This window comes from Ammodytes marinus, assembly GCF_949987685.1.
Source record: "Ammodytes marinus genome assembly, chromosome: 3".
NCBI lineage: Eukaryota > Metazoa > Chordata > Actinopteri > Uranoscopiformes > Ammodytidae > Ammodytes > Ammodytes marinus.
The window spans coordinates 17,607,715-17,627,676 of record NC_137232.1 but is presented as its reverse complement, the minus strand read 5'-3'; the positions used below and the strand labels follow the sequence as shown (position 1 = coordinate 17,627,676).

Sequence of the window (19,962 nt, the reverse complement as noted above, 5' to 3'; positions counted from 1 at the left end):
CATGGAGCACTGATCTTCACACCCAGCAGCCAAACTACAGATTTATGCAGTACAAACACACACACACACACACACACTGTGCGCACGCCACTGGCGAATGATCCACCTGCAGGCAGCCTTTTGCAATTGAGTAGCATGTGTTAACACAACATCGCTGTGAGACTCTTTGATGTAAGCTGCTGGGTGTGTGTGTGTGTGTGTGTGTGTGTGTGTGTGTGTGTGTGTGTGTGTGTGTGTGTGTGTGTGTGTGTGTGTGTGTGTGTGTGTGTGTGTGTGTGTGTGTGTGTGTGTGTGTGTGTGTGTGTGTGTGTGTGAGCTGAGAGGGATGTATGATGAAGGGGGTCAAATGATGAGATGGGAGAGAGAGAAATTTCGAGCCAAAGTGGGAAGAAGATACACGAAGGGTGAGAACGAGAGGTGTTTGTCCCACAGGGCAGAACCAGAGGCAAGGTGAACAGCACCAATATCGAAGGCTAAAGCACACAGCATAACAGCATGATGCACAATAAGTAGACATGTACTGGAGTGGAGCTTAGCCATTGTAAACTATATTTAAATGCAGATAAATGTGACATTTGAACTAAATTAATATTTAATTTCATATGCTGCAGTTACTGGTAATAATGTGAATATACGTAAAATATCATTGAGACATCCATGGGTTGACCCTTTTTTTTAATATGGTCTTTAATATTTTGCTGTTATTCAGACGTTGGGCTTGTTTCGTTATTGGATCATGGAGAGGTCTTGGCAGTAAATGAATGGAAGCGAAGACCAATTCTGCAGCAGATGTGGCTTGAAGCAGTCACATATAACCACGGACATCTGGGCCTGCTTAGCTATTTGATATTTTCTCAGTGTTTATTATGCTGGCCATTCATCTCTGCCTCATGTCCTCAGGTAATATTCGATGGTTATTAACCCCCCCGACAGCCTGAAATGTTGGCAGATTGTGAAACAAATAGAGAACATTAGTTTAGTTTAAAAGAAGCACAGCTAATACCTTCAGGAAAAAACGAGTGGAGGAACCACAAGGAAGATACGTATTATATATTTTGTTGTATGGAAGCATATTCTTTCTTTTCCCCTTGCTTCTACTGTCCCCCTTCATTTCTTTAGTTCCCTATCCCTGCTGTTATCACTCATTGCGCTTCCCCCAAGAGTCCTAGCCATGTCTTTTCTATTTCAAGGGAAAAATCCAAAGCCAAAGGCAAGACCCATGCTGCGCTCTTTGTCTTGGCAGGATTGACTTGGGGTGCCTTCTGATAAATCTTTAATTCCCTGGTGGGTCTGTTTTTGTATCCTTCCATAGATTTGCAGGGGAAGCTTGTTGTACTTAGTTTAATTTCCTCAGAACAAAGCTCATCTGATCTTCCCACCCATTGACTTGTGTGTGGCATTAAGGCTTCATTTTCATTAATGTTGGAGGGGCAGCACGGGAATCTCATTTTAATTTGACATTTAAACATCTGTTTTCAATTTCCTGAGGAAGAGAGAGATAGAGCGCGAGAGAGTAAGAGAGAGAGAGAGAGAGAGACTGTGTGTGTGTGTGTGTGTGGGGGGGGGGGGGGCAGGGGATAGTTTGTGGGGGTGATGAACCTGGGATTTTTTTCAGAGCTGGGAGCAGCCATCTCAGCTGACCTTTAAAATGATGGTTTGGAAGTAAGAATTGATGGCAGTTAATTGCGTTAGCCTTAGCACAGCTCCAATGTGCTACTGTGGACCTTGTAGACTTGATTGTGGTTCAACCATGCTTGGTATGGCCCAACAGATGTGTTTCCCTGTTTAAACCAAACCTCTGCTTTGATAGATATGGTTGTTCCGTGCACAGTCAGCTGTTTGTCTTGCAGCGGGGCATGTCGGCCAGATGAGATCGGATGTGCTTTGTGTTTTGTGTTTTTTTTTCTTTAGGCCACTGGAAAGAGGAAATGCAATGCAGAGTAGATCCCTTTACCTTGACAAAGAGTATTGAGATCTGTCCAGCTCCGGAAATTCACTCTGTTTCATCCCGTCATCAGCATATTTGAGCAAATCCAGGACGGACAAAGGCCTGTCTTCATGCTGGGACCTGTGACTTTGGCCCATTTCCACATATTAAGCCACAAACTGAAAATCTCTGTCTGTACACACACAGACACACGCGCGCGCACGCACGCACACACACACACACACACACGTTTGAGTATGGCCTCCCTGTTAATAGTGGCAGGAAATATTATCTGCTAGGGGACAGCTGCAGGCTCACTAGAGAGACAGAATGGTAGAGTAGGCTCATTATCCCAAACACAGACACAGACCACACCACACACACAAACACACTTTCAGGACGGCACACTCTATCCCAATTGTTTTCTTCTCCACCCAATTCTGGGTTCTGGAACGGGAACAGCTAGGGAGGTATATATGGCTAGCAGTGCATCATGCAGTATATGTGTACAGGAAGGAGGCACTCTGGGATGTCTTATTTAAAAGCAGGGGGGCCAGAGGCAACCCATTTCCACCACAGCTCCGGATCTGATGGTACTTCTGGCGGAAGAGTTGGCCCTTTGTACCCTCATCCAGATATGGGTCTGTCTGTCTGTCTGTCTGTCTGTATGAGATTCTGTCTGGCTGCCTCAATCCCAGAGGAGTTTGTTTTTCCTATTACGCAGATGTTGGGGGCTGTCTGCTTTCTGCGCTGCGTTCAGCTGTGTTTATAACAAAGAGGTGTTGGTTTGGAGGAGGAGAGAGGGCAGTGAGGTTGGGGGGGGAGAGAGGGGGAGTGAGTGCTGTTAGGGAGGGGTGGAGGTCACTGCGCTGTTGGTGTAAACACTGGATGATGCCAGCACTCCCCCAGGGCCTCCAGACTAGTCGATACAGCATCCCCTTCTTTCTTTTCTTCTTCCTTTTTTTTCCTTCCTACAGACGCATGTGCAAGTTAGTTGAAAGAGTTACAGCAAGGCCAGCGGGGGAGGTAGAGAGACCCACTGAGAGGAGAAACCATGCACACTTAATGTCACCGTAAAAGTCACCGAGCTCACTCACCCGAGCATTTATTACAGACTCTCTGCATTAGCCGTGCACGAAAAACTTGACTGATAATGCTCATTGACTTTAGAAATACAAGAAAGAGAGATGTTTGAAATTTTACCTTTTTTTTATCTTATCAGTGCCTGGCTACAGTATCTACAATGTTTGTCTCGCTCAAGGCTGACTTAAACCATAACAGAATAGGCTGCTGACCTCGCTGATACAGATAGAGACAGCGCTTTCTTCAGTCAGAGCCGGTGATTTAATGGATCGGATGTTTAGTGTTTACGTTTGCATTCCTGAACGACTCTTATCTGCCTTATACCACAGTAAATGAGCTCACACTCACTAGTCACCACCATGCAGCTGCACTGCTGAGTTTGAGTTGGATCCGAGAGAGCTGGGGGAGAGTGACCGTTTGGGGGTCACAGACAAAAATCGTAATTCATCTGTGTAAAGCGCACTGCATGTTTGTCTGATGAAGTATGCTTTCTGCTCGCAACAGCCTATGAGTCACCAAATATCTAATGGATAATTTTGCTTTGTTTCTGATGAATACTGTTTTTGAATTTATGTTAGGTAATGTTCCAGCTGTACGTAGGGATGTGTGGGTGTATTTATTTAGATAAAGGACTGCATTTCCTTCCTTCCCACTCCACATTACAAGCAGCACAGAGCCAGTATCATGGGCTCAGAAACAACCAATTAAGTGTTTAAAAGGTTTTGTAAGGAATTTGTTGGCTGTCAGTAGGTGAAGGGGGTCCTGGCTGGGGATAAGGCTGACTTTGATCTGTGATAGAAGTGACTTTTGAGCAAGCTGAGGAGCGTGAGACAATAGGACAGACAAAAGCTTGGTTTTTATCCCTAAAAGACAGACACACAGGCATACGTTCCCATTGCTTTTCCATACATGCAAAATGGGAAAACATAGCATATGCTACAAACTCCGCTGAGCTTGCACTCTTTGTGTGTGGCCTGAATATCTATGTCTGAAATTTTACAAGCACTAGTTTTCATATGTTTTTATATGTGTATGCAGTGAAGATGGGAAAATGATTACTGGCACACTGTCTGCAGAAGGGAAGATTGTTGCTTTTTCACTACTCTCTCTCTGTCCCCTCTCAATAACCCTCCAGTTCATCTTTACCACCAGAGATATGTAATCCGGTTGAGTGTGTGTGTGTGTGTGTGTGTGTGTGTGTGTGTGTGTGTGTGTGTGTGTGTGTGTGTGTGTGTGTGTGTGTGTGTGTGTGTGTGTGTGTGTGTGTGTGTGTGTGTGTGTGTGTGTGTGTGTGTGTGTGTGTGTGTGCATTGATCTGCTTGGTTGCAGCTATACCAGTTAGTAATGATATTGATGGGATATTCTGATCAGGCAGGCAGGGAAAGACTATTGCATTTATTCGAGGCGTATTTTATAATGTTGCATTTAGCCTCAAATGAAAATGAGAATTGCTCTGTTCATATCCTTAAACCTTTGCATCTTTTCAGTATTAACTTCGACCCTGGAATGAGAAACTGTTGACCTCTTATGTTCGTTTAATGAGAATCTATGGCGATGTCATCTTTTTTATAGCATCCTCTACCAGAGCATATCAATGCAAATAAGAATCCTATCCTATACCAAAGTCCTTAGCAAGGCAGCAATGGAAGATTGGATGTAATGTAGATTTTCATTTAAGATGCTCGGGCGTATGAGAACAGGGGATGTGAATATGGAGTGTCAGGGACAGATGAAAAATGATCTAGAGGTGATGATCATTTTGTGTGTGTGTGTGTGTGTGTGTGTGTGTGTGTGTGTGTGTGTGTGTGTGTGTGTGTGTGTGTGTGTGTGTGTGTGTGTGTGTGTGTGTGTGTCTGTGTGGGTATGATTACATGTAGGTCTGTGGGGTTCAGTGAACAAAGAGGAAGGTCATTGCTGTTTGAGATGTCGTCAGGCGACAATATGTGTTCATCATTGCTGTTAAAGTGCATCGACAGTAAGGTCACATGGGAGAAAGGAGGCCATTAAAACAGCAACTGTAGAAGCCAAGTCTATACAGCCTTCTACACCCAACACTTTTTTTTATTCAGTCCATAGTACATGCTTTGAAAAGATTTTTTGTGGCATTGTTAGTTGTCATGGCAAGTGCAGTAAATCAATAGTGATGTGCCTTACAACTTCTCACCTGTTTCAAAACGTGTGTGTTTCTACTGCTTTTGGATTCATAAATGTATCATACACCGGTGTCCTTTTTTTCCATTTTTCTTCTCAAACTGGTCATTTGCTGTGTCATTTTAATAGAAGGATATTTTGATGTTTCGTTAATGTTTTCCCCTCTTCCTCTGTCTGTTTTCTTTGCAGTCCTACGTGATGACTTCAGACAAAACCCAGCAGATGTGATCGTGGCCGCAGGAGAGCCGGCCGTGCTAGAGTGTCTGCCTCCGCGCGGACACCCTGAACCCACCATATCCTGGAAAAAAGATGGAACCAACATCGACGACCGAGATGAGAGAATCACCGTAAGACTCTTTCTATCTCTAAACTTCAGTCATTCTAACCCATTGTTTTTTTCTTTTTGCTGACACACAGACTTATCTACAGTACCTAAGACTGCTTTAAGGATGTTGTGTTTAAATGTATGAGATGCAACGATGCCTGTCAAGCCATTACCCCACCACTTCGGTGTTGACAGATTTATTTGTTTATGGATCATTATTCACGTAGAGCAATTACCGAAACCCAACGCAGGCCCATTTTGGTGGCTACCTCCTTTAATGACCGAGGGAGAGGTAGAATCAGTCTTGCTCCAGCAGTCAGCAGCAGTGCATTGATCAGGGATGGGTCTGCTGATGAAATCAACTCTAGGAGAGAAGCGTGGATCGGGAGGAAAGAATGAGCTGACCGGAATCAAAGAGTAGAAAGTTGTACTCAGCAGCAGCAGCTGTGCCTGCAGAATCCTAACAACTCTCATTATTTGATTTACGACCGGACCTCCAATTATTCAGCTTTAATTAAAAACAACATCAACAACACAGCACAGCACTGCAGTGTCAATCAGCTCGACATGCTTGCTTACCGAAAGCCTTTACTGGAATAATCCTTGCTCAAACTGTTGCCACCAAAACACGACTATATGTGTCCATAGTTGTTTTCCTGGAGACGGATGAGACTTTTAGTTGTGTTTGATTATACTGATTGGTTGTGTGCTTTAGGGAGGTAAATACCCTGACTCAGCACTCAGCCAACACAAGCAGGTAGTGAGGAGGACGAGGAAGCAGTTAGCTACGTATGTGTGTCTGGATCCCATTTGCACAATCTGTCTGATGGGCTTCTGGCTGCACATTTATTTGCAGTTGTTGAGCAGTCAAATAGTTTGGCCCCTAAGTGCTGACGATGGCTAACTGTACAGTACAGTCATGGAAAATCAAATCTTCCCCGGATAATAAATAGAAGGTACTAATAAAGATGTTCCACTCTGTATGCCTGTAGCACAGTCCAGTCTGGGCTGGTTGTGCTCAATACATTTTCATTACTCTTGTAGTTAAAAAAAGTGATTTATTGCTGCTGGTTTTTGTCAGGGGACGACTGTACATGACTAAACACAGTTTTACTCAATGAGGGCCAGTTGAGGTCGGGCACACTGAGTCCTGATCGCAATCCAAACTCGTAAACACTGCTAGCATTCTTTTTCTCTTTTTTTTCGAAGCAGCCCATGGCAGAAGATTAAAAGTCTGTGTTTGACCCCCAAGCAGCATAATTGAAAGAAACAGGCGCATCATCAAATTTAAAGTGAATCGAATCATATCTGTCCCTGAGTTGAGTCAGAAATTAGTGATAAGCACGTAACCCCGGGCCCTACACGTAATGAACTCACTACTTGTCTTGTGTTTTCTACACATTTGGATCATGTATCATATATTGACTGCTCGTGCACCTTACAACCAATTTGTGCTGGCTGTTGGATCAAGCTCCTTTGTGCCGTAAAAAGTGAAAAGACGAGGTACTTTGAGGACAAAGCAACCCTGTTTCAACTCAGCATTATGCATTGCTTTTGCACACATGTCTTTTCCCATTTTAGCCCCACTGAATACATCATGCACTATTTCTGTTTTTTATAAATCATTTCTACAATAACACCCCTCCTATCCCGCGCACGTGGAAGGGAGGACTAGTTCTTGCTGCTGTGTTTGTGATCTTGTGCACTGATGGGTGAACTCCTTAGGGTAAACGTTGTGAACGCTGCTGCTGTAACACAGTCTAAATGAGTCAGCGATATGTGTCTGCGTAGCCTGCAGCAAAGTTGGGCCTTTCTGTGGACCTGAGAAAAGTAGTTCTGGTAGATTTAACAGTGCTGCGTGGACCAGCTGGTGTTGCTCACTGTAAACTTCCTGTCAAGCACGAAATAACCTCACAGACTGAGCGATCCCAAACGACCACTTTTAAAGTAGCAGTAAGTATGTGTAATCAACTGTGGTGACAGATGGGAGTCTGGACGCTGTCCTGTGGACGCCCCATGTGAACCAATAAAGTTGTATTAGAAATAGGACAATCCTGGGGTGATGTCCGGACTTTGTTTATGGTATATAGTACATTTGGTGTGAGTAAAACATAGGACTGTGGAAAGGGAAAGAGAGGATGGAATCTTCATAATGTCATGAACAGCTGAGGTCGTCAAAGGGCCCCAACACTGCAGCCTGCATTGTTGTGTGTGGTGCAGGCCATTCCTCCTGCCGTGCAACATGCTGGAACGTGCAATCTCCTTGGTGATCGCTGGTGATCAGAGTGAGGGCCCACACCTCCTGCAGTGTGGATTTTTCTCTGTGTACTGCACATTACTGGGATGGCTTGGCTTGGCTTTGGTGGCTGCAGCATATAACAAGGAGGGACTGAGCTTCAAAGAAAGGCAGACACATCAGACGCGAGCCTTTCTGTTTTTCTATCTATTTTGGTCAGCTGTGTGTAAACACCAGTGACATACTGTGTGCCATCTCGCATGTATTCATGACTTCATGTGGGGCGGCTGCGAAAAAAGTTTACCACCGAGCCATAAAAAGTGAGGTAGGTCTATTACCCTTGTAATGCTGCCGTGCTACTAGCAGCCACAGCTGGCCACATTCCTTTCTGCTTTGTCAAACAGGTCTTTCAGGAAGGATAAATAAACACAAACAGGAAAAATGCCAGGATTTAATCCCAGACAATTGTCTGCTTAGAGCTGGAGTCTGTCGGCTAACATCATAAATGCCCAAAATGCGGCACATTGTCCTCCTCCTTTTGTGCAAGAGTTGTGGCTAATTATCAGCCTGGAAAATGAACTGCTGTGTGAATAATACCATGTCGTTTTGGGGGTCTTTTTTCATTATCTGCATTGCCAAATGACATGAGACAAAAGGCAGCAGGATAGAGCCATCTCCCAGTAATGCAGGGATAATGGTGGAGATTGTCTGGGCTTGTGTGCTGTGTTGTGCCGAGCGGATATTCATGCAGAGAAAAACAGGACTGCCGCTGCATTCATTTGCTTTAGCCCCAGCTCTCAGAGTCCCTGCTGCTCTGGCACTCCAAATATGCCTGTGGAGAATGGGAAACTGCCACAGACACACACAGAGGTAAGACTATGGATAGAGTGGATGGGGGCCTTTAAGTGGATCCTCATGTTAAAGCCCTGTGGACCCAACAGTACAGCCCCTCCTTTTTCTCTGCTGTATGCTCTGCCCTGACCTTGGGTCTTTGTGAGTGTCACAGTGTTTTAGCTGTTAAGCCGTTCCTCAAACAAACAGTAACATAATGATACTTCAAACCCCTCCAACACCACAGGGTGTCCTAAATAGGCCAGCCTTCCACTGCCTCCTTCTTTACCATGAATATTAAACAGCAGTGAAGGGGCCGAAGAATGCCTCTGAACCCAGAAGAGTGTTGACTTACCCTGGCTACTTTATAGAAAAACGAAAAAAGGCGTTTGATGTTCCTTCATCGTGTGCAAGTGAAAACTAGACTACGGGTATGTGAAGAGCAGTATGGCAGATTTACTTGAGACATATCATACCTTGTGAGCAAACACACATGTATGAGAGCTCGAGCTCAATAGGCTTGTCATGGGAAAAGCAGATTTCTTTTTGCAATATTGTGTGACAAGGTCTTTGTCAGTGGTTCTGTAATGAGGCTATCGATGACATGCTTGCAGGTGGTGGGTATTGGTCTTTGCAGGCTGATCTGTGCATTTAAAGCTTTAAGCCCCATCAAGGCATCAAGAGATCATCGGTGCACCATGCTATTGTCTGTCTCTGCACTGACTGGCATGGCAGTGAGCTGAGAGACGGGCTGTGGGGCCTGTCTATGGGGGCCTGGGCTGTCTTCTCTGACTGCCTGAGAACAAAGCACCTCCTCTGGCCTGTAATCAAAGCCCTGGGAAATAACAGACATGACATTCACCTGGACCAAACACACATTCACTGCTGGGTGTGTGTGTGTGTGTGTGTGTGTGTGTGTGTGTGTGTGTGTGTGTGTGTGTGTGTGTGTGTGTGTGTGTGTGTGTGTGTGTGTGTGTGTGTGTGTGTGTGTGTGTGTGTGTGTGTGTGTGTGTGTGTGTGTGTGTGTGTGTGTGTGTGTGTGTGTGTGTGTGTGTGTGTGTGTGTGTGTGTATAGGTGCTTGAATGTATCTTAACTTGCTCTCACTTGTAGTTGTATGCACACACAGAAAATGAAAACATTCCAAGAAACCTATTCTTTAAAACATTCCCTCCCCACACAATAATATGAGAAAACTGTCTTGAAGTGGATGGAGGCGACTTGAACAGCGCTCGCAGTGTTGCAGTGCCTCAGGTGTTCCCTATGGGACCTGTGGTTATGTTGGATTGGGAAAATGTTCTTTGGCTCAGTTTACCAGGGGAGGAAAATGCAGACTGATAGTGATTTAGACTTCAAGTGGAAGCTGAGTGGGAACAGAGAAGAATCTGCTAGTAGTCAAGTTGGTCTCTGTCTTTGTAAGCTCAGAGCAAAAAAAAAAACAATAAAAAACACTCTCTTGCACAGAGCCATTATGTTTGTGGGTGTGTGTTTGTGTGTGTGTGTGTCTGTGTGTTTGTGCGTGTGTGTACATTACATCATTGTGTAGTAATGGCCTTTTTGGTGAGTAAATGCTCACAGGCATTCCTAAATGCAATCAGGAAATGTTTTGCAATGTTTGAGCTGTGCTGTTTTCTGTTTTCCTCTGTTGCAACAAGTGGCCCCAAGTGTCTCCCTATTTTTTTTTCTTTTTTCCAAATGCAGCTACTCACTCACTCCTTTTTTTTCTATTTTCCTCAGATACGTGGAACTAAGCTTATGATCACAAACGCCCGCAAGAGTGACGCTGGAAAGTACGTGTGCGTCGGCACCAACATGGTCGGGGAACGGGAAAGTGAAGTAGCTGAACTTACAGTGCTTGGTAAATTCAAATTATTTGTCTCTAAAAATGATCTATAATCTCTATTTTGTTGTCTTCTATACTGTCTCTCCACAACATGTAACCCAATAGCATGTACAGGAACACATCCGACCCTCTTTTTCTGTCTGTCTAGAGAGGGACAAACACACACTCCAGATGTTAAGCTTTTTATTGTCTATCTCCCGGGGAACTAAATGGTGTCGCTGACCTTTTATCGGATAGGGTGTGAGATGACCTTCCAATCTCACACTTAACTATGAGAATCCCACACAGCTACTCCCCTATGACCCAGCTGCACCCTATTTCATCCATACGTCACCTCTGACCCTCAAGCTCTCCTGTGTCCAGGGGAAACATGTCCAGACTCCTGATTTTATCTCCAGCCTTTTCTCATCCTCCCCAGACAGTTTAAATAATCTATCTGAAAGGAACAACAACAGAGCTGGTGATGATATATTGTTATACTGGAATAATACTGTCAGGGATTTAACACTCCTAGCTTTTCTGTTTATCAATGGGAGTGAGTATTGTAACCGAGAAACTCTGGGTAATTATAAACAACCCTGTTTATTTTTTTCTGGGAATCAAGTTTAAATGGAATGTGTTGGGAGCAACTAAATGCAATGATTTATTTTCTAGCCTTACATTAAAAATATGTAGAGACCTTGGAAGTGCAGTAGTGAGAGGAGAGGTGTATAGCTGGGCTGAAAGGTGACAGGGTGATGAGGTTAATACAATGACAGGATAAGGTTAGACTATCTGTGTCAGGTCATGTTAAGTGTCCTATCTTTAATGAATTCATTGTTTTGTCATTTTTAATCAAAACCATAGCTCTACTCCCAAATAGTTAATTTTTCCTGTCCTTAGTTTTGTACACATGAGTGTAGTTTTGTGAGCAGGTACGAGTGCTGACTAGCCAAAACTGTATCTGTGACATACTCAATGTGTTGCCTTATCATGTTGTGTCTTTGCACACAAACTCAATAAGATTCCACTAAACCATTTTTCAAGATGTCCTCTTTTTCCACTGGGTTTCATTAAATTGTCCTATTTATTTTCAACCTTAGCTCTAAATCCTGACTGGAAAGCACAAAACCAAGACTAATTGAAGGAATCCAACCAACAGATTGAATGGATTTAACTTCATTAAAAAAAGAAAACTCTTTTCCAGTAATACTAGCCTTTTTGTGCGCTGTGATTTTTAATATGTGTGCTGTTTTTCCACCTACATGCAGAGCGTCCCAGCTTTGTCAAACGTCCTAGCAGCCAGGTGGTGTTAGTGGACCAGAGTGTAGAGTTCAGGTGTGAGGCCCGCGGAGACCCAGTTCCCACCGTGCGCTGGAGGAAAGACGACGGTGACCTTCCCAAAGCCAGGTATGAGTCATCACCTTGCTCCACTGTCATCGCACAATGCCTTTCCTCCCTCGCACTCTGCCCTGTCTTTGTTTAGTTCCACGGCTTGCTTTTTTCTGTCTTTTTTCGCATGTTGCATTGAGTTAGTCCAAAATATACAACGTTTTTGTACGTTTTTTCTCACAACATTTTGGTTTCATGAATACCTGCTTGTATCCAGATATGAGATTCGTGAGGACCACACCCTGAAGATCCGTCGCCTGACCTCGGCTGACGTCGGCTCCTACACCTGCGTGGCCGAGAACATGGTGGGCAAGGCGGAGGCCTCGGCCACGCTCACCGTCCACGGTAAGACGGAATACTCTTTTAAGTCTTCTAGAAGTGTCACCCTGTTCACAAATATTTCATTTTACAGCACCTTGGATAGCTACTCTAAATTCATTAAACATTTTTTTTTTGCAGCTTGATTTAATTGCAATTTAGACCAGCTGCATAGCAATAATAATCGCCTTTGGTTTTTAAGGTACTACACGGTCATCAACTATTCTCTCTCAATTAGCTGATTGATTTCTAATAAAAAAGAAACGCAAAAATCCATAAGAGCTGTAGAGTTGCGCACACGGGAGCTCAACGGCAATCGATTTCATTTGCCCTTATACAAGTGGCATTTCTCCGGAGACCTCTCTCTCTCTCTCTCTCTCTCTCTCTCTCTCTCTCTTCATGTTTTTGAGACATACAGTCCTATTTGCATGAACCTATGGAGTATATGTGTGTCTCCTGTGGCCCTCTCTCCATTGGACGTCGTATTAACACAGTTGGAATATAAAGCAGCCCGGTCACAGAGTTGTGAACATTCAGAAAGAGACCATTCAGAGTAACTTGGGGTGGTGGGGGGGCTGGGATCACCCCGCAAGCCCTCCTGAGAATCAGAGGAACACAGGGGCCATTTAACGCCAAACTAATGGGAATGGTTGGGAGTCGTGTGAGGGGAGAAGAAGGAGGAGACTCTAGTGTATGGGGATGCGTGGGGATTGGATGGTAGGACAGTGAGTATGTTGGTCTTGATGGCGGCTCACCACCACTGATGCAGAACGGGTGCTGGGGGGTGCGATTGTGGTGAAGCGGATAGTGGGGGAGACAGAGAGGTTTCTGTGGTAAGGTCAGTCATATTAATGTCACTCCCAGAAGTCATCGCAGCGGAGATATAAAGAGACAAGGCAATCCTATTCTCTCTGCCAACCCCCCCCCCCCACAACCCTTTAAAAAAAGAAAAGACAGTTCATCTTCACATGGCTACCCTTTGCAATTATTTCTCGATTTTCTCCACAAGACGGCAATCTTTAGAGCGGTTTGAAGAGCAAGATTAGGCACACCTGCCAATACATCCGTCAATATATCTACTCCTCCTGTGTATTGCCTTTTTCCACTCTTTCCCCCTCTCTCTGATGAAAGCTTGCTTAATGAAAGGGAACAGCATTGATGCGCATGGTTCAATAAGCTCTTCTCCACGGCTTACAATCATATTTGAACTAATGAAAACCCCCCTTGGCCGTCAGTGGAAATAAAATGTCTTAACCTCGGGGCCAATTCCCTATTGCATGTATGCCGAAGTAAGGCACTGACCCTTCATGCAGACACTATGCCATTTAAACTCCCATTGTAAAGAGCTCCAAAGGCATGGAGAACGCATTGAGAGTCCTTCAATTGATTTCACTTCAGCAAAGATGAACCTCGACCACATTTTGATACTTGCTTGGGGTTGAAAGATCAGGTGAAAGGCGTAAATCAAACCAATCCTCAGTCTACTCTTTCTGGTCAGATCGGAGTGATGCCTGAAACCCTCCAAGCTTTCAGAGTTCCTGTGCTTCCATTTCCATCTGCTCTTCATATTCCATTCAGAACTTCCATCCAGACCCAGGACATGAGGAGGCCAGGCGGTGCTGTGGGCACCGAGTGGTCCAGCTAATTAAAGACAAGCACAGCCCACAGTCCCACGCCCGGAAATGACATGCTTCTAATTACAGATGTGGGGCATAGAAAAGGAAAGAAAAAGCCAGGGTAATTGTAGAGTCTAAATAGGCCGAAGTAGCGAAACGATGTATAGGTACAGCAAGATGTCGCAAGTGGTATAGTGGAGGAGGGGGGGGGGGGGGGGTGTTTAGTCTGTGGGATTAGTGGGCAATGCTGTCACACTACATCAAGACTCAAGGTATATGGCAACGATACTGAGCCACTGTTTAGGAATAAACGAGCAGATTAATAACATAATTCCAGTGGCAGTGAGCTACTGGCAGAGAGAGAACTACACCACAGGATGGGAAATCCGATATTTAAGGCTTTAGTGGAATTAATGTTAATATTCTTTGAACCCCTAAATCTGCTGTGATGTGAAAATGGACAATATAAAACCAGCTGAATTATATATATATATTATTCTAAACTGGTTAAATATAGAAGTCATTCCCTGCAGTGTCATTATGAAATTAGCTTACTATTGCAATATGGTAGTAGAAAATGATAGATAAAAAAATGCAGCAAGGCGAGCAAATCCCTTTTTTAAGAGCCGGCCACTTTACGAGAGGACTCCAGCTCTGTTTGGACGGAGGGGGATATTCACACCTCCCATGGTCAGATTGTCACTGAACAATGTGGACTCTGTGAATGTGGTGCCCCGGGTTGTTTTTCTTTCAATGTGATCTGCTCTTGTTACTAACTTGATCAGTGAATTACTGTCCAGCACACGTGTTGGTCAGTCCACTACACCTCCTTTGGACTTATAAATATGTCAAGTAAAATATTTCATTGAGTGGTGGAAGAAATGCATAATTGGCCAAGTCGCCAGCCGTATTTATGGTTTCCCCATAAAATCAATATAATCTAGGCCACATGAGAATGTAGCAGTGCGATGGGCTGTTCAGCTAAGTGATTTAAGAGTTAAGGATAAAATAAAGAATGACTAAGGTGGTTATAAAATGTTTATTTTCTTAAACACCATTGTCTCACACAGTGTTGGACAGCATTCAGAAAATCAACGTGTTAGTTTTCTCTCGGAGTTGGTTAAGTTTTGCTGTTCGCAGTGATTTATGTGTAGAGAAAGGCCTTGCGTGGAATGCTAGTCCCCAGAGCAGCGTTGCTAATAAGCCATGTAAAGGGTCTGGAAGGAGACTTGGAACTGGTGCCAAAGAGAGAGAGTGAATGAGAGGAACTTTCTTGTCAGCGGCCTGTGTGCTGTTACACTGATGATAAATACCCCCCCAAAAAACTGGTGGGGTGCCACATTTAGAACGGATGCTTTGTCTCTCTGTATCTCTGCATTTTGATTTATCCCAACCATCAAATAGACTCTCTTCTTGTATCGCTCACTGTCACGCAAAGTTGCGGGAACCACAATTTACGTGATATCCAGTATACAAAATCTCAGAGAGGGGCGGAACACTTAAAGCATGCTGCAGACCTCCCAATGGGAGCTGTACTATTAATCACGCTAAATCCTCTGCATACTGTTCTGCTCATGTGTCGATGTCAGTCCCACTGAACAGCAGCTCAAATGCCCATTGATATCCGTGCTGTGCGTCTTTGGTCCGTATAGCCTGCCTCCTATTGGGCTGGAGGCTGCAATGCTCAGTTTTTTTTAAAGTTAGCAGCTTATTGATACAGAATCCCCTCTGCACTGTAAGCTAGCAGGAAGCCCGCACAACAAAGTAGCCAGGTCAGATTTAAGGCTCACCTCTCCCTCCAGGTCCCACAACTGTGTGATCACAGCAGCATGGTTAGAAGGTATAGGGTTACCTAATTAAAGGCTTAGACACACATGAATGGATGTGTGTAGGTGTTTTAGTGGGGGTCCGGGGGGGGGGGGGAGGTTTGTGGGTGTGGGTGTGGGTGTGTGTGTGTGTGTGTGTATCTCTCACACACGAATGAGCGGTGGTGAGTGTGTCTTCTTCTGGGAGCGTTTGATGTAAAAGTCTTATCTGCATTTTAAAGGCCAGCGTGGGGGGGAGGAGGGAGGGGCGGGTCATTACTCTGACTGACAGCGTTTATGTTTCCGTGGGAGCCGCTGAAGCAGACTGATTAGATAAGGTGAGTGATTGGCCGGGGGAGATTTATGGCCAAAGAGTGACAGTTAACATTCACCTTGTGGTTTTATGAACATGGCTTACATTTCCAAAAGGCTGTGTGTGTGTGTGTGTGTGTGTGTGTGTGTGTGTGTGTGTGTGTGTGTGTGTGTGTGTGTGTGTGTGTGTGTGTGTGTGTGTGTGTGTGTGTGTGTGTGTGTGTGTGTGTGTGTGTGTGTGTGTGTGTGTGTGTGTGTGTGTGTGTGTGAGTGTGACTGTGATCTCTCGCTGCTGCTGCTGCTCCGTCCTCGGGGTGCTCTAAACCTCATTAAGGGTATACAGTACGGGGGACGTTCACCCTCACCACCTGGAAAGAGAGAGAGAGAAATAAATAAATAAACATGGAGCTATGTTGCTAAGCATAAAACATCTGTCTTGTGTATTTCATGGTACTGTCTGTGTGTTTTTTTGTCATTCTGTTTAAATGAATCCAGTATTTTTTCCTTTCCTCAAGCATGTCCCAAGACTAAATAGGAATGTTGAATCAGACATTCATCTGTATTTTCTTGTGTGTGTGCATTTTATACGCATTCTTATTCCAATTTCTCGTGGTAATTAATGCTTTTGCTCTGTCTCCCATGTGGTCCCAAGGGGGATTGACTTGAGGGTTGAAATATGACATTGTCATTCATTCATAGAATAATAAGAACATGATTATTTGTACCCATGCACATCACATTGTTGTTGTTTCCTTATCTCTCCTCATTGTATCCTGCTGTTTATGATTTATTTATTCATCCTTGGGTTTTTTGTTTGTTTGTGTTTTTGTTTCCTTTTTAGTCGTGTCTGGTAAGTTGAAATGTCACCCGTCACCTATTCACCGCCCCGACCGAGACAGGAAGCTGTCACAACCCCCCCTCCATCCTCCTCCCATCACTTCTCCACCCTCCAAATCAGCACTCATGTTTCTGTTGTCACGGGCAACAGTGACAAAAGGACATTAATGGGTAAAAAATATGCTCAGCTTGGGCCTCCAAGGTAAAGCTGCATCATTTCATTCAATTATGATTTTCTTTCCTTTTATGCATTACCAAACACCCCCATCTTAGTCCTGGACAAATTGTGTCCGTATTTCAAGTGACAGTTTGGAGATTGCTTTATATTAGTCATAACACAGCCCCTGTATATGTATATATGTATAAAAAAATACGTATGGCATTTTCAGACATAACCAGAGTCCCTTTAAAGGCAGGGGTAAACTGGGCAGCCTCTTAACCTTTACATTCAGGGTGTGTCTCCTCACATAGATGGCCAATTTGACCAGCAAGGCCTCATGTCAATGTGGAGCTGCATGAATGACATTGAAAGCACACTTAATATTAGATGGTATTTGTCATTAAGATGCATTGGATACTGCATCCTAGTTTACGCCTGCTCTATTGGAGGGTGTCAGCATGGACAGATGGCTCAAATTTATTCCCCATTTCCATGTAAATTTTAATGGTCCATGCCCTTGCCCATGCAAATGAGGGGGCATTGGAGCAACCTTTGTTTTTTCTATTCATTACATGTTTAATGCCTGCTTTTAAAATCTGATCAGTGTACTGTTCAATATGCTGTGCACACATCACGCAAAGTTTTTGGAAAGAGAGCCTGAATCATTATGAACAGGTTTGGCTACAGCCACCACAGCTGTAGTACAATTTGTTTTATCGTGCATTAGAATAACCAAGACCCCATTCAAGTGTAATATTGTGAGAACTACAATAATACACTATGGCTTAGTTGTCTATTCAATGGCTAACCATTCACATGGCCGTCCTACAGTGCCCCCGGCATTTGTGGTAAGACCGAGGAACCAGGTGGTTGGGGTTGGCAGAACCGTCACTTTCCAGTGCGAGGCCACCGGAAACCCACAACCAGCCATTTTCTGGCAGCGGGAAGGCAGTCAGGTAAAACAAAATAAACTACAATAAAGCTTTTCATTTTATAATGCCCTTAATCCATTTGGAGTACATGCTAGCATACATTCATTTAAAGGTGCACTATGTTACTTTGGGTGTGTCAGAGAAGTCAACATTTTCTAAGGTTTGTTCTCATAACTTAATAAACAAGCTTTCCTCACATGGAAATTGGATCCCTGGATCAGTGTGAAAAGTGTGAAAGCTACCTTAAAAGTCAGTGGTTCACCTTTGTTGTTTACAGCAGCAGGGTCCAGAGTTCACATTGTTGACTTACATTTGGTTCCTGGTGCCTCAAAATAAATGTGTGTTGATTTAGGATGATAAACTGCAATTATTGAATACTTAGCATTATATGTAGATACAATATGTTTTGTAAAGTAACTGCAGGCACTGGAAAATGTAAAAGAAAATCCCCATCTGCTGAAATTGCAAAGTGCACCTTTAAAGCTTTTGAAGAAAAAGAAACAGTTCGTAGGCATAGCTCACTTGATATCTGATTCAATTGAGACAGCTGCTTGCATGCATATGCAATTGTTGGAGTTAAATCTTTCCAATGGCCCCACAGAACCTGCTCTTCTCCTACCAACCTCCTCAACCCTCCAGCCGCTTCTCAGTGTCCCAGACGGGTGACCTGACCATAACCGATGCAGAGCGCTCAGACATGGGATACTACAGCTGCCAGGCCCTCAACATCGCTGGCAGTGTCATCACCAAGGCTCTGCTAGAGGTCACTGATGGTAAGCAAAACCCCTTTCCTTTTTTAGCGACAGTTTTCTGCATACGTGCAAAGCCTCCAGGGAGAAATAAGAGGAACACTGAAAGAAAAGAAGAAGAAAAAACTTGAGCGGATAAATATTGGTTATTCCACATAATCTTTGGCTCACGAAGATAATGCTGCTCATCTGAAATGCTGTGGTCTTGCTGCAGAGCCTATTAATATCCAAATTGAGGTCGGTGAGGTTTTGGGTCTGGCATCTTCAGCGTGTTCTTGTCAGAGGTAGAGACTCTCTGGTGCCTGTGAACCCAGACCATGGCTCGGTATTGGGCTTTCGCTGGCTTCACGCTGGCTAATGTCTCCTTTGGTATTCCATGGCTGGCTGGCTTGCTGCTGCTGCTGCTGCTGTCTACCGTTCCGAAGACTGTGGCGTGTGTGGTGAGGTCTGGATTGGGTCCTCTAATTACCCCTTGCTAGCCAATCCCCCTGTCAGCGTGGTGGACTAACCTTGGATTCGTTTTCACCATTCCCACAGAGAGATCTGGGCAGCCATTTTTTTTTCTTCCTCCCTACTACGACACACCTAGATTCATCCCTTCATTTACCCATATGTCCCTCCTCGTTTGTAGGCCTATACAATGGTATGCTCCATCTCTCTCTCTCTCTCCTCATCTCTCTCTCATTGTATGCTCGCCGGGTAATAATAATAACTGTTATTAAAGTGAACAGGCCGCTCCGAGGCCACAACTTCTCCGCAGGCAGATCTGGTAATTACAGGTCATGCTGACAATGTTTTAGTAATTGCACCATCCCCGACACACAAAGCAAGAGACAAAGCTGCCCGGAGATTACACCGCAGCGTGCTTCTGAGGATCTGTGCACACACATGCATTCATCATTTTGTGTTGCCTTTCACACTGTGTAAGGTATTCATTTGATTCCCCCTCACTGACAGTAACATGCTAGTAAATCAGTGGGGCCAGACAGCAGTGGTCATCAGTGGTGCAATAAATGATAATAATAGTCAGAGTGAGACGGACCACCTATAGCAGGAACATGATAAATCACACACTATAGAGTAGTCTAAATAAAAATTGAAAAATAAATGATTGGGTGCATGTTATTAAAGTGTCTCCTGTTTCTCTCATTGGCTATTCTTTACCTCTTTTCTCTGAAATTCACCGTCTTTCTCGTTCCGGCAAATGCTGGCTTTCTCTGAATGTCTTTGTTGTTTGGGTCTACTGGTAGAACACCAAAGGTTCCCAGGGTGTGAGGAGGAGTTGAAACGCCCTCATGCAAATAACAATGTCTGTTCTAGGCTAGATGTTGTTCTAAAGCATTATCTGCCATGTTTTGTGTTTTATGGATGGGGGGTGGATGGGCTCGGGGTGGGCTTGCACATTGTTGGCCGCGAGCTTTCATATGGGCAGTGGGTGCCAGGAGTCTGGTATAGAGCCTCAGCGAGA

The 19,962-nt window shown here is 44.3% G+C and overlaps 1 protein-coding gene across 1 annotated transcript in view; it reads left to right on the top strand.

Annotated features, from left to right (window-relative positions):
- Positions 1–19,962, top strand: part of robo1 (roundabout, axon guidance receptor, homolog 1) — a 174,601-nt gene that overhangs the window by 125,298 nt on the left and 29,341 nt on the right. The window contains exons 3-8 of the mRNA XM_080024764.1: positions 5,351–5,508; positions 10,289–10,409; positions 11,645–11,783; positions 11,983–12,110; positions 17,645–17,769; positions 18,347–18,518. Of these exons, the coding sequence (XP_079880890.1) occupies positions 5,351–5,508; positions 10,289–10,409; positions 11,645–11,783; positions 11,983–12,110; positions 17,645–17,769; positions 18,347–18,518 (843 nt within the window). The remainder of the gene's footprint in view (positions 1–5,350; positions 5,509–10,288; positions 10,410–11,644; positions 11,784–11,982; positions 12,111–17,644; positions 17,770–18,346; positions 18,519–19,962) is intronic.